The 14287-nt window shown below is 35.1% G+C and overlaps 1 protein-coding gene across 1 annotated transcript in view; it reads right to left on the minus strand.

The window, feature by feature from the left end:
- Positions 1-14287, minus strand: part of LOC126890654 (chitooligosaccharidolytic beta-N-acetylglucosaminidase) — an 80405-nt gene that overhangs the window by 39047 nt on the left and 27071 nt on the right. The window contains exon 3 of the mRNA XM_050659771.1: positions 1454-1627. Within this exon, the coding sequence (XP_050515728.1) occupies positions 1454-1627 (174 nt within the window). The remainder of the gene's footprint in view (positions 1-1453; positions 1628-14287) is intronic.

A 14287-nucleotide genomic window follows, 5' to 3' on the forward strand; every position in this document is an offset into this window, starting at 1 on the left:
TTCAGTATTTAACAATCTTTAGCAGTCCTATATCTTTGTTGACCATCCTTAGTACTTCTTCATTAGTTTTTCTTGCTGTTCTAGGTATTTTCAGCATCCGTCTGTAAATCACAATCCCAGTGCTTCAATTCTGTTCATGATCGATACTTTTAGCATCTACACTTCTGCACCATACAAAAGTAGAGACTAAACATAGCACTTAACCATTCTTTGTCTTAGTTCTAAACTGAGATGATTATTGCAAAGAAATAACTTCATTTTCATAAAAACAGTTTTAGTCACTGCTATTCTACGTTTTATTTCTATATCTGGATTTAGTTGGCTATCACAGTTCCCAAATATTATGTCATTTTGTGAACTTTCTTAACTTGGACTCCATTTAATTGATGCTCTGCATCTGGATGTGGGTCACGACCAGGGGCGGATCCCGAAAATCGATTAGGGGGGGCACATAGGGTACAAACTCAAGGAGTCTGGAATATACCCCAATAAAATCTATTCTATCTAGTGTATTTTTGATCCGCCTGGGGGGGGGGGGGGTAGGTGCCATCGAGCCTCACCCCTGGATCCGCTACTGGTCACGACCACGACTAAAACTGAAAGCCATTTTCTCTCCTACCTCATGAATATGATCAAGCAGAATTTGGAGACCTTCAATATTGTCTGACAGAATTACTTTATCGTCTGCGTATGTGTACTCATGTATTAACTCAAAATATTTTGCACTTCTTAGCATTTTCAACTCTGTTGTTTCAATTATTTGTTTTGTTCTACTTATTTCAGACCTTGTTTCTGTAGTGTTGCTTGATTTTTTCTTACTTAGATATTTTCAGTGTTGCTCGAGTTTGATATCTTTTCTTCTTTTTCAAGTCCCCTGTCCGCTGTGAAGTTTGTATAATAATATGGAAATTCTCATCTCCTCTCAAATCATCATCATCATCCTCCTCCTCCTCCTCCAGCCCTTTGCGTCCACTGCTGGACATAGGCCTCCCTCATTTTTGTCCATTGTGCTCTATTTTGAGCACTTTGCATCCAATTTCGTGACATTTTCTTGAGATCGTCAGTCCAACGAGTAGGTGGTCTTCCTCTACTTCTTTTGTCTAATCTCGGCCTTCACTCAAGTAATCTCTTCGTCCACCTCCCATCACTGATTCGGGCGACGTGTCCAACCCAGTTCCATTTCAGGGTGGCAATACGGGAAATTACATCGGTCTAACCCATGTTCTTCGTCTTAAGTCTTCATTTCTAACTCGGTCACGAAGCGATATACTCAGCATTGACCTTTCCATTTTTCTCTGGGCTATCTGCGGCATTTTAGAAGTTGTAGCTCTCAATGTCAAAGTTTCGGCACCATAAGTCATCACAGGCTCATTCCTCTCAAATGATCTCCCAAAAAACTCTCGATTTAAGTATAAATATTAGTTAACAAATAAAAGAAACCTTTATGACTTACTTGCTATTAATAAAAATGGTCTCCTGTGTAGATTGCACTGTTCCAGTAGGTTGAGGCCAAATATTCAAGTACTTGGAACACACTAATCGACATAGTTCTAGTGAAACGTATCCTTCACGTTCGGATTGACTATTTTCTTTTATACAATGACCATTTTCACATAACCAGTTAGAACTACAAATGCAAAAAATATATAAATTATTATATAAAGTGTGAAAATCACTTATGAAATAAATTTAATTCTGTCCTTGTTGTACAGAATTCTAAAAAAAACGGTGAGGCCCACCGAGTTTTATACATAAATGCGCTTTTTAAACATAAATTTAGTTATACAGGGTGATTCATGTAGCATGGTTCATAAGCTTTATTTTTAATGGAATACCCTGCACATTTTTAAAAGCTGCTTAACAGCTCAATCAATGAACTATATCATATAGGGTCTATTACGAATATTACAGGATAAAATAGGTCAACCATCCATTTTGGTCCAAGGGTGTAAGTTTTACGGTTTTACGGCCCTCCCCATTTGGGATCTGTTTTTCGTTCTCGTCCCCAAAACTTCCAAAAATTTTGAAAATTTTAATCCAACCTCTACGGCTTCTGATGGTACTGATCATGATATTTCCAACGCATGTCTAATTTTGAAAATCGGTTATGCCATTCAAAATTTACCGAGCTCAGAAATTTGACTCAATTTCTATTTAAAAAGGGGAAAATGTTTATAGGTATGAATGTTTGCATGTGTGTGGAAAAGATCCACTGATCTGAATTTTTTTCCATGTTTCAAGAGACGGACAGGGCCGATTCATAACCACTGTATTTTATGGCTTTTGACCACCCATAAGCCATCTATATGACTGGTTAGGTACAACACGGCATATTAATCATATTATTCGGGGGTATGTGTATGTGTATGTATCTTAGGTTAAAATAGAGACAGGAAAACTGCAGATATACTAAATCAATGGCTATTGAGTTCAGCTTTCAAATCGTGTTTAAGTGGTCAGGATCGGACATACACAACACACGGCTCAGAATAGCCGAAAAACTGAAAAATTTAAAAATAAAATAAAAATTCCATTTTTATTCAGTTGCAATGCGAAGGCAAAACAATCTTATTTTTCACTTAAAATACGGAGAGCAGTCCAGCCCTCTGAATCGACGATTTTCGACTCTTGTTGGAGTCTCATCGGAGAGAACGTAGGCCTGCTTCTCCATACTTCAAGTGATCAACACCGAGGGTTTATCCCCCACACCGCAACTGACGTAAATGGACTAGGTGACTAGGTGACTAGGTGACTAGGTGGCAATTGCCAGATGAAGTAGTTTTCAATCCTAATAACAATATTAGTAATATTTAAAAATATTAAAATATTAATAAAAGATTTTTAAAATTATTTTAAAAATTGAAAATTTATTGGTCCATTTCCTTGGTGACACCTCCATGGCTTCTAAAATTTGCAAGCCAGATGGATGCTGAAGCGAAGAAGACAAGAGGGAATTCAAAAAACTTACAATTCACGACCCCGTCTGTTCAGCTGGTAAATTCCAACAGAAAATGGGCCTAAGTTACTCAAAGAAGTAACGACCAATATAAAAATAAAATAAAAATTCCATTTGTATTCAGTTGCAATGCGAAGGCAAAACAATCTTATTTTTCATTTAAAATACGGAGAGCAGTCCAGTCCTCTGAATCGACGATTTTCGACTCTTGTTGGAGTCTCATCGGGGAGAACGTAGGCCTGCTTCTCCATACTTCAAGTGATCAACACCGAGAGTTTATCCCCCACACCGCAACTGACGTGAATGGAGTAGGTGACTAGCGTCATCTGGCAATTGAAAGATGAAGTAGATTTCAATCCTAATAACAATATTATTAATATTTAAAAATATTAACATATTAAGAAAAGATTTTTAAATTGAAAACTTATTGGTCCATGTCCTTGGTAACACCTTCATGGCTTCTAAAAGCCATGGAGCCATGGAGGTGTTACTTTTAGAAGCCATGGAGGTATTACCAAGGAAATGGACCAATAAGTTTTCAATTTAAAAATCTTTTAATAATATTTTAATATTTTTAAATATTAATAGTATTGTTATTAGGATTGAAAACTACTTCATCTTTCAATTACCAGATGACGCTAGTCACCTAGTCCATTCACGTCGGTTGCGGTGTGGGGGATAAACTCTCGGTGTTGATCACTTAAAGTATGGAGAAGCAGGCCTACGTTATCTCCGAAGAGACTCCAACAAGAGTCGAAAATCGTCGATTCAGAGGGCTGGACTGCTCTCCGTATTTTAAGTGAAAAATAAGATTGTTTTGCCTTCGCATTGCAGCTGAATACAAATGTAATTTTTATTTTATTTTTATATTGGTCGTTACTTCTTTGAGTAACTTAGGTCCATTTTCTGTTGGAATTTACCAGCTGAACAGACGGGGTCATGAATTGTAAGTTTTTTGAATTACCTCTTGTCTTCTTCGCTTTAGCATCTATCTGGCTTGCAAATTTTAGAAGCCATGGAGGTGTTACTAAGGAAATAAACCAATAAGTTTTCAATTTAAAAATCTTTTATTAATATTTTAATATTTTTAAATATTAATAATATTGTATTAGGATTGAAAACTACTTCATCTTTGAAAAATTTAACTTTTCGACAAATACTCAAAATTTACAGGTACGAACTCCGCCAATAACTAAGCGCTTGTAGGAGTACTACACACGGGTCTAACGATGTATATCGCATAACTGGAAAAATTCAAATTTTTACATAACTTATAAGTCTCATAAGTATGATCAAATCCATTTCCTATGGGAGAAACGGGTGTTAAAGCTCACTAAATCCTATATTACCTTCAGATATCATATTAGACCTTGGATAAATCAGTCACTACTTGTTAATACCTTTCAAATTCATGTTTAATGATCAAAATTAGTTAAACTGTTTAGAAGCTATCGAGCTTCAAAAGTATAATCCGTTTAACCATCATCTCCGAAATAGTCTAGTTCTAGTGGTTACGACGTTAAAGTTGATCGGACAAGCTGAGTTCATTTGACAGTCATCCCAATATTTTTTTCTATTCTGTCTATTCCGAATAGAAAAAAAATCTAGTGTACATTCGACGGACACACAGAATATTATATATAAAAAAACATCCAAACTTTCCAATTCCATTTTATTCCTTTTTTAAGCAACTTTATCAGAGGGATTTCCTTTTGGCTCAAATCGGGAATCAGTTTTTTAAAATAATTAATCGTGCCAAGAAAACCTCTCAATGTTTTCAAATTCGTTGGTCTTGGGTATTCATCTATGAGCTTGACTCTGTCTTCGGATAATCTTACTGTTTTGGTGTCCAATTGAAAACCCAAATAAATGACTTCTTTTTGAAAAAATTGACATTTTTCAATGTTTAATTTCAATCCCGCTGTGTCCAATTCTTCCAGAATTATTTCTATGTGTTTCAGATGACTCTGAGTATCTTGTGAAAAAATTAATAAATCATCGATATAATGAACTATGAAATCTTCGTGGCGATTCAAAATGGTATGTAGAGCTCGGACGAGTGCAGCACAAGCACTCTGCAATCCAAACGGCACTACCTTAAACCGGTAGACAATACCATCAATAGAAAAAGCGGTGTAGTTTCTACACTTTTCAGCTAACGGTATCAACCAAAAACTGTGTTTTAAGTCAATTTTCGAAAATATGTGTGACCCGGTGATTCTTCCAAAAATGGCCTCGATGTTTAGAGGTGATTCATATTGTGATACAGTGTGCTGGTTGATATTCCTGGCATCTAAACATAATCTCAATTCTCCACTGCTTTTCTTTACTATCACAATCGGGTTAACATACGGTGAATCACATCTTTCGATGATTTGATCTTCCAACATTTTATTTATTTCTTCTTTCACCTCTTGTCGATACTTGTATGGAATCGGGTAAGTCTTTGATCGAAAATTTCCCAAGTTTTTCACCTCAAATGAATGTTCGTACTTTTTAGCCACTCTGTTTTCCTCATTGATCAAATTTTCGTAGTTTCTTAACATCAACCGCAATTCTTTTTCTTTCCCTTCTCCACATATCAATTTTCTGTCTTTTTTCTCAGATTCTTCACACATGTTTACCGTGCATTCTGCATCCTCGTTTGCATATACCTCCTCTTCAAATACCACTGTTTCAATCATATTCTTTTCACTTTCATTTTTTAGCTTTATTTCTTCTTCTCCTGAGCCCGTCTCTTCTTTTGAGGAATCCCAGGTTTCCTTTGTTTCTGATACTCTCAAATTTTCTTCTTCTGGGCTCAACTCTTCTTTTGAGGAGCCACAGGTTTCATTTTCTTTTATCTTTTTCTGACCTTTTCTCCTTTTTCTTCTTTGTCCTTGCTTCGCTGCCAAATTCATTTCCACTGTTTGTTCTTTACCTGATTCGTCCGTATTTTGTTTCTCATGTTCCTTGTCCTGTTCTTTTTCTTTTTCTTCTGTTAGTTTCATCGTATTATTTTTAAAATCTATCACTACATGTTTTTCTGCCAATTCGTCCACTCCTACTATCATGTCATGTGACATGTTTGGCATTATTACACATTGTAGTGCATACATATTCTTGCCCAGTCGTACCATTACTCGTATGCCTTCATTTATAGTTGCCAATGTCCGTTTGTTTGCGCCCACTAAATTTACCCTAGGTATTTTATAAATTAAATTTGTTAAGTTAACTTCTTCTATTAGTTTTCTGTTGACCAATGTTATTTCAGATCCAGTGTCTATCATAATTTTAATTGGTTTCTCGTTGATAAATCCATCCACAAATTTTAAATTAACTCCATTTTTCTTTTCGTTGTTTCCTGCCAATTTAATAAACTCCTTGGGGTGACAAAAGATTCCTGTTTGATTTTTGGTTTTTAGTGAGCGCCGTCGTGAAAAGACGCCGGTTGCTCATCGTTGTTTATATTTTCGTCATAATGTCTCTCTCCGTCATATTCATCTGTCTGGGTATTATTCACTTCTCTTCTATTTTCTCTTGGTCTGTCGGATCTGTTTCGGTTTTCTCGATATCCCTGTTCATTTTGTCTACCAGTATTTCTGTTTTCTTGATTTGAGCGTGTGGTGTTTCTATTCTGGTATTCTCGATTTCTGTCCTCATTCCATTGCCTATTTCTTTGTTCATAATTTCCTCTTCCGTTGTCTCTATTTTCGTTTTCCCTTCTGGGATTAAAATCTCGTCTTGTATAGTCCCTCCTATTTTGATTTCTATCTCTGTAATCTTGTGTTTCTCGGGGCCTGTAATCTTCTCGCGACCTTCTTGATTTTCTTTCTCTTAGACGTGATTCTCTTATTTGTAGGAATTGGCATAAACTATCTATGTCTTTGTAATTTTGCAATGTGATATGGTCTTCCAGCGTTTCCTCGAAATGTCTTGCAATCAGTTCGACTAATTGTTCCGATGAGTAATTATATTGTAAATGTTTTGCATTATTGTAAATTTGCAAAGCATATGTCCTTTCTGATACACCCATCCTATCATTGTATTTCCCATTTTGCAATTCCTTGTTAATTTCCAATTGTTGGACCTTTCCCCAGAAATAATTCAAAAATTTTTGTTCAAATTGTTGCCAATTGCCGAATTCTTCTTCTTTACTATCGAACCATAGGCTTGCTTCATATTTGAGATGGTTTCTGATAGTTTCTTTTGCTGTATCGAAATTTCCGATGTGTTGTATTTTCTTTTTCAGGCTATTAATGAACGGCACTGGGTGTAATCTTCTTACATCCCCGCCAAACCTTATCTTCACGTCATCTGTGCTATGTATAACCATTTCTCTTCTTTCTCCGACATTTTGTTGCGTATTGATTTCCGCAATCTTTCTTTCCACTTCTTCTATGTCTGCTTGAATAGCGTTTTGCAACTTGTTTTCCAAACTTTCCATTTCTTTTTTCTGGCAATTCGTTAACTCCTTCATTTTATTTTGAATTTTCATTTCTTGTTCTTTCATGTGGTCCTTCATTCTCATTTCTTGTTTTTGCATGTGATCTTTAATTTTCATTTCATACTTTTCTATGCGTTCCTCTATTTTCTTATTGTTCTCTTCTATCGCTTGTTTTGTTTCCTGTTGATTGTCATCCATTTTTTTCTCCACTTTATCCATTTTCTGTTCCATTTTTTGTTGTGTTTCCTCCATTTTTTGATCCACTTTATCCATTTTCTTTGATGTTTCTTCCTGATTTTTATCCATTGTCCTTTTTGCTTCATCCATTGCTAGTTTTGTTTCCTCCTGATTTTTATCCATTGTCCTTTTTGCTTCATCCATTTTTTGTGACTGGAGTTGCATCAGTTGTAATAGTTTATCTATTCCTGATAATTCTTGCTGTTCTGATGCCATGATTGTCTTGTCTAAAATATCTTCTTGGTCTGAATGTTCTTTTTGTTTTTTGTTGTCCTTGCTTTGGCTTCTTGTCACAGACATTTGTTTTCAAGAAGTACTGTCCCCGCCAAATATGAAATTTTACTAGTATGTTACCAAGACGACTTTTTCTCACCCAAATATTATAAATTGTCAATAAATATATCAAATGTAAATATCGTAAAAATAAAATATTAAATCAGTTATGTAAAATTTGTACCTAAAGAGATCTAAAATTTTATGTTATCAAATGTAAGTATCTCACTTTTTACCACAGGCATATAAATTTTCAAATACCGGCTTTACTCTTTCTATCCTTCAAATTTGCCACTAGAAATACTTTACAATGCTTTCCACGTTGGACGACAGTTGATGTGATCTTGATTATTGATATGAGATAATATTCTTATATGTTACTTAATTTAATCAATGTATTAATACTAATCCAATTAATTAACCAGATCACATGTCAATATGTTTTCAATCTCAGGGCGAATTATAAATTAATTACTTACTTCCGTGGCTTTTAAATATTTCTTAATGGTTCCTAATCGGGATAGAAAAGAAAAGAGTAAAAAAAATACACATATGGGTTACAATTATAATCAAAATATTTTTTATTTTATTTAAAAGGCAACCAATGCTTAATATTTGCTATTTCTTATTATTCTTAAACATAACATTTACAAATGGGAATCTTATTTCCTTTTGGTTTTCAATTGAAAGTTTTTATTAACATTTAACTATTAGGAGTTATTAGGAACAACTCTATTTAAGTTTGATGAAGCTTTTCTGATATTATTGATTATGTTATTCAATTTTTTATGTGGAATTTAATACGAAAAACCCATACATTCATGTCCAAACAAATGAGACTGACCTTTTCCTGGTGAACTGAAAATGTCCTCACACAAAACCCTTTCCTGCTATCCTTGGCTGCGATCAAACCTCGTCCTGGCTTCCAGTGATGTTCTCCTTTGAAAAACTAGCTCGAATAGCTCTCGTTCCTGCTTTTGTCGTGATGCTGTGTTCTACCTTTTTCGAAACTGCTATCAGCTACCGGGACACTCTGGGCTCAAAGAGGTTCTTTTACTCTCGACCTGGCCTACTTCTCGTTCCACGATAGATACTCCACACTCACGGAACTACACCGGCTTTCTCACTCCTCGAACACTACCGTCCACTACTCGACTTCACTTCTCGACAGCTCAAAACATTCTGCTCTCACTTTGTCATTCATTCCCCTACTTTCTAAATATCCCTTCCAAATTCACAAATCAATCTTCCACCACCAACTCTCATTCGGAATATTCCTCAAAACCAATTTTTAATCTTTCTAAATATGCTTAATGGATTTCAAAAGAAAATATTTAATTCCCATTCTAAAATACTTTCTAACTATTTACAAATTTTAATGACCTATTCTCTCTTTCAAATGAGTCTTATTTAGCATAGGCTAATGATCGAAACCTTCCGCGAAAAACGATAATGAACTATCATCTATTTCACTGAGTTTTATTTAGCATAGGCTAATGATCGACCTTCCGCGAAGAAACGATAATGGTACGCGTCATTCACTTTGTTTATTCTAAGCACATTGTTCCGAGTTTCGTACGCTTATTCTAATCACTTCTTAAAATTACATATAACAATTTGTTGTATACAGGTTGTTTTAAATTTATATGCCCGTGGTTGAGAAAATTGAAAATATTTTATATTGAATTGAATTTTGTTTATAATTATCAAAATTTAATTTTCATATCAAATAGAAATATAACAATATATATATATATAGATATATATATATATATATATATATATATATATATATATATATATATATATATATATATATATACATTAGCACTTCGAGCCAAGCAGGCTCATGGCTTGGTTTACAATCTTCCTCCATTCTTGCTTGTTCTTCGCTTTTTCTTTCCAATTGGTTGCATTGAGATACTTCAGGTCATCATTAACTTCATGGCTCCATCTGGTCCTAGGTCTATAGAGGAACGCATAGAAAAGTATGAAATGAAAATTAAAGATCACATGCAAAAACAAGAAATGAGAATGAAGGACCACATGAAAGAACAAGAAATGAAAATTCAAAATAAAATGAAGGAGTTAACGAATTGCCAGAAAAAAGAAATGGAAAGTTTGGAAAACAAGTTGCAAAACGCTATTCAAGCAGACATAGAAGAAGTGGAAAGAAAGATTGCGGAAATCAATACGCAACAAAATGTCGGAGAAAGAAGAGAAATGGTTATACATAGCACAGATGACGTGAAGATAAGGTTTGGCGGGGATGTAAGAAGATTACACCCAGTGCCGTTCATTAATAGCCTGAAAAAGAAAATACAACACATCGGAAATTTCGATACAGCAAAAGAAACTATCAGAAACCATCTCAAATATGAAGCAAGCCTATGGTTCGATAGTAAAGAAGAAGAATTCGGCAATTGGCAACAATTTGAACAAAAATTTTTGAATTATTTCTGGGGAAAGGTCCAACAATTGGAAATTAACAAGGAATTGCAAAATGGGAAATACAATGATAGGATGGGTGTATCAGAAAGGACATATGCTTTGCAAATTTACAATAATGCAAAACATTTACAATATAATTACTCATCGGAACAATTAGTCGAACTGATTGCAAGACATTTCGAGGAAACGCTGGAAGACCATATCACATTGCAAAATTACAAAGACATAGATAGTTTATGCCAATTCCTACAAATAAGAGAATCACGTCTAAGAGAAAGAAAATCAAGAAGGTCGCGAGAAGATTACAGGCCCCGAGAAACACAAGATTACAGAGATAGAAATCAAAATAGGAGGGACTATACAAGACGAGATTTTAATCCCAGAAGGGAAAACGAAAATAGAGACAACGGAAGAGGAAATTATGAACAAAGAAATAGGCAATGGAATGAGGACAGAAATCGAGAATACCAGAATAGAAACACCACACGCTCAAATCAAGAAAACAGAAATACTGGTAGACAAAATGAACAGGGATATCGAGAAAACCGAAACAGATCCGACAGACCAAGAGAAAATAGAAGAGAAGTGAATAATACCCAGACAGATGAATATGACGGAGAGAGACATTATGACGAAAATATAAACAACGATGAGCAACCGGCGTCTTTTCACGACGGCGCTCACTAAAAACCAAAAATCAAACAGGAATCTTTTGTCACCCCAAGGAGTTTATTAAATTGGCAGGAAACAACGAAAAGAAAAATGGAGTTAATTTAAAATTTGTGGATGGATTTATCAACGAGAAACCAATTAAAATTATGATAGACACTGGATCTGAAATAACATTGGTCAACAGAAAACTAATAGAAGAAGTTAACTTAACAAATTTAATTTATAAAATACCTAGGGTAAATTTAGTGGGCGCAAACAAACGGACATTGGCAACTATAAATGAAGGCATACGAGTAATGGTACGACTGGGCAAGAATATGTATGCACTACAATGTGTAATAATGCCAAACATGTCACATGACATGATAGTAGGAGTGGACGAATTGGCAGAAAAACATGTAGTGATAGATTTTAAAAATAATACGATGAAACTAACAGAAGAAAAAGAAAAAGAACAGGACAAGGAACATGAGAAACAAAATACGGACGAATCAGGTAAAGAACAAACAGTGGAAATGAATTTGGCAGCGAAGCAAGGACAAAGAAGAAAAAGGAGAAAAGGTCAGAAAAAGATAAAAGAAAATGAAACCTGTGGCTCCTCAAAAGAAGAGTTGAGCCCAGAAGAAGAAAATTTGAGAGTATCAGAAACAAAGGAAACCTGGGATTCCTCAAAAGAAGAGACGGGCTCAGGAGAAGAAGAAATAAAGCTAAAAAATGAAAGTGAAAAGAATATGATTGAAACAGTGGTATTTGAAGAGGAGGTATATGCAAACGAGGATGCAGAATGCACGGTAAACATGTGTGAAGAATCTGAGAAAAAAGACAGAAAATTGATATGTGGAGAAGGGAAAGAAAAAGAATTGCGGTTGATGTTAAGAAACTACGAAAATTTGATCAATGAGGAAAACAGAGTGGCTAAAAAGTACGAACATTCATTTGAGGTGAAAAACTTGGGAAATTTTCGATCAAAGACTTACCCGATTCCATACAAGTATCGACAAGAGGTGAAAGAAGAAATAAATAAAATGTTGGAAGATCAAATCATCGAAAGATGTGATTCACCGTATGTTAACCCGATTGTGATAGTAAAGAAAAGCAGTGGAGAATTGAGATTATGTTTAGATGCCAGGAATATCAACCAGCACACTGTATCACAATATGAATCACCTCTAAACATCGAGGCCATTTTTGGAAGAATCACCGGGTCACACATATTTTCGAAAATTGACTTAAAACACAGTTTTTGGTTGATACCGTTAGCTGAAAAGTGTAGAAACTACACCGCTTTTTCTATTGATGGTATTGTCTACCGGTTTAAGGTAGTGCCGTTTGGATTGCAGAGTGCTTGTGCTGCACTCGTCCGAGCTCTACATACCATTTTGAATCGCCACGAAGATTTCATAGTTCATTATATCGATGATTTATTAATTTTTTCACAAGATACTCAGAGTCATCTGAAACACATAGAAATAATTCTGGAAGAATTGGACACAGCGGGATTGAAATTAAACATTGAAAAATGTCAATTTTTTCAAAAAGAAGTCATTTATTTGGGTTTTCAATTGGACACCAAAACAGTAAGATTATCCGAAGACAGAGTCAAGCTCATAGATGAATACCCAAGACCAACGAATTTGAAAACATTGAGAGGTTTTCTTGGCACGATTAATTATTTTAAAAAACTGATTCCCGATTTGAGCCAAAAGGAAATCCCTCTGATAAAGTTGCTTAAAAAAGGAATAAAATGGAATTGGAAAGAAGAACAGGAGGAAGCTTTCGAAACATTAAAACGAGAATTCGCAAAAGGAACGAAAATATACCACCCCATTTACAATTTACCTTTTATACTCCGAACTGATGCGTCCATACAAAAATTTGCAGGAGTTCTGTCTCAAATACAAAACGACCAAGAAGTTCCGATATGTTTTATATCGCGAGTGACTAAAACACATGAGAGAAAATATAGTGTTACAGAATTGGAGTTTGCCAGTGTACTATATTGCGTGAACAAATTGAGGTTTTACTTATTGGGAGCAAAATTCACAATCGAAACAGACCATGCAGCTTTAGTACATATCATGAAGAATAGATTAGTAAATAATAGAATACATAGAGGTATTCTATTATTACAGGAGTATGATTTTGAGTTCCGATATATAAAAGGAAAAGACAACATAATAGCCGACGCTCTAACACGGGATGAGGACACGGGAAAAAAGGAAACAATTACTCTACAGGTGGGACTAAATAGATTAATACAAGAAGAAGGGATATATTCGTTAAATGAGATAAGGACAAACCAAGAAGACCTAGAGGAAAGAGAGAAAAGAAGAGCGGAAGTAGAAAATGACATATATTTTAAGAGAATAGACGGAAAGGAACTATATTTAGTGACACAGACATTGGCCGAAAAGATAATAAAGAAATTACATGAGGACAATGGGCATATCGGTAGCAGAAAAGTTTGGCTCGTTTTTAGGGAAAATTACATCAGCCGACAGGATTACCGCATTGCAAAGGAAATTACCCAGAAGTGCGATGTATGTCAAAAATATAAGAGTCGGAATTTCAAAAACGAAAATGTTGCCAAAAATATTGAAGCCCGAAACAAACTAGACATTGTAGCAATAGATATGTTAAGCGATCTAATTATGACCACTAAAAGGAACAAACATATTCTGGTAATGGTGGATGTGTTTTCAAAATACGTAAAATTATATAGTTGCCGCACCACAAAGGGGGAGGAAATATTAAGAAAAATCGACAATTTTATAGCCATAGTAGGAACACCAAAAAAGATCCTACTGGACAATGCAACGTATTTCCGAAATGATCGTTTCAAGGGACAACTTCGAGAACGAGGAATAGAGACAAATTTTGTCAGCATCAGGCATCCACAGAGTAATCCTTCGGAACGATTCATACAGGAAGTGACGAAATTTCTTCGCATTGCAACAGATGGTCAACATCGCCACTGGGACAGGAAAATGGCGGAAATAGAAAGGTATCTAAATACAATTCCGAGCACAGTAACAAAAGAGACCCCAGAATACATCATGAAGGGTGTATTGCCGATAAGGCCATGGGAAGACCAAGAGCCAAAAGAATATCAACAGGTGATTGAAACCGTACAGAGAAGATTACGGCGAAGCAACGAAAAATATATCCAAAGACAGGAACAAAATAGAAAAAGAAGACCAGTGACTTTCCAAAAGGGTGAAAAAGTACTCGTGAGGGCATTACGAGTATCAAATCTTCCTGGGGGCATTTGC

This window comes from Diabrotica virgifera, chromosome 8 (genome assembly GCF_917563875.1).
Source record: "Diabrotica virgifera virgifera chromosome 8, PGI_DIABVI_V3a".
Classification (NCBI taxonomy): Eukaryota; Metazoa; Arthropoda; class Insecta; order Coleoptera; family Chrysomelidae; genus Diabrotica; species Diabrotica virgifera.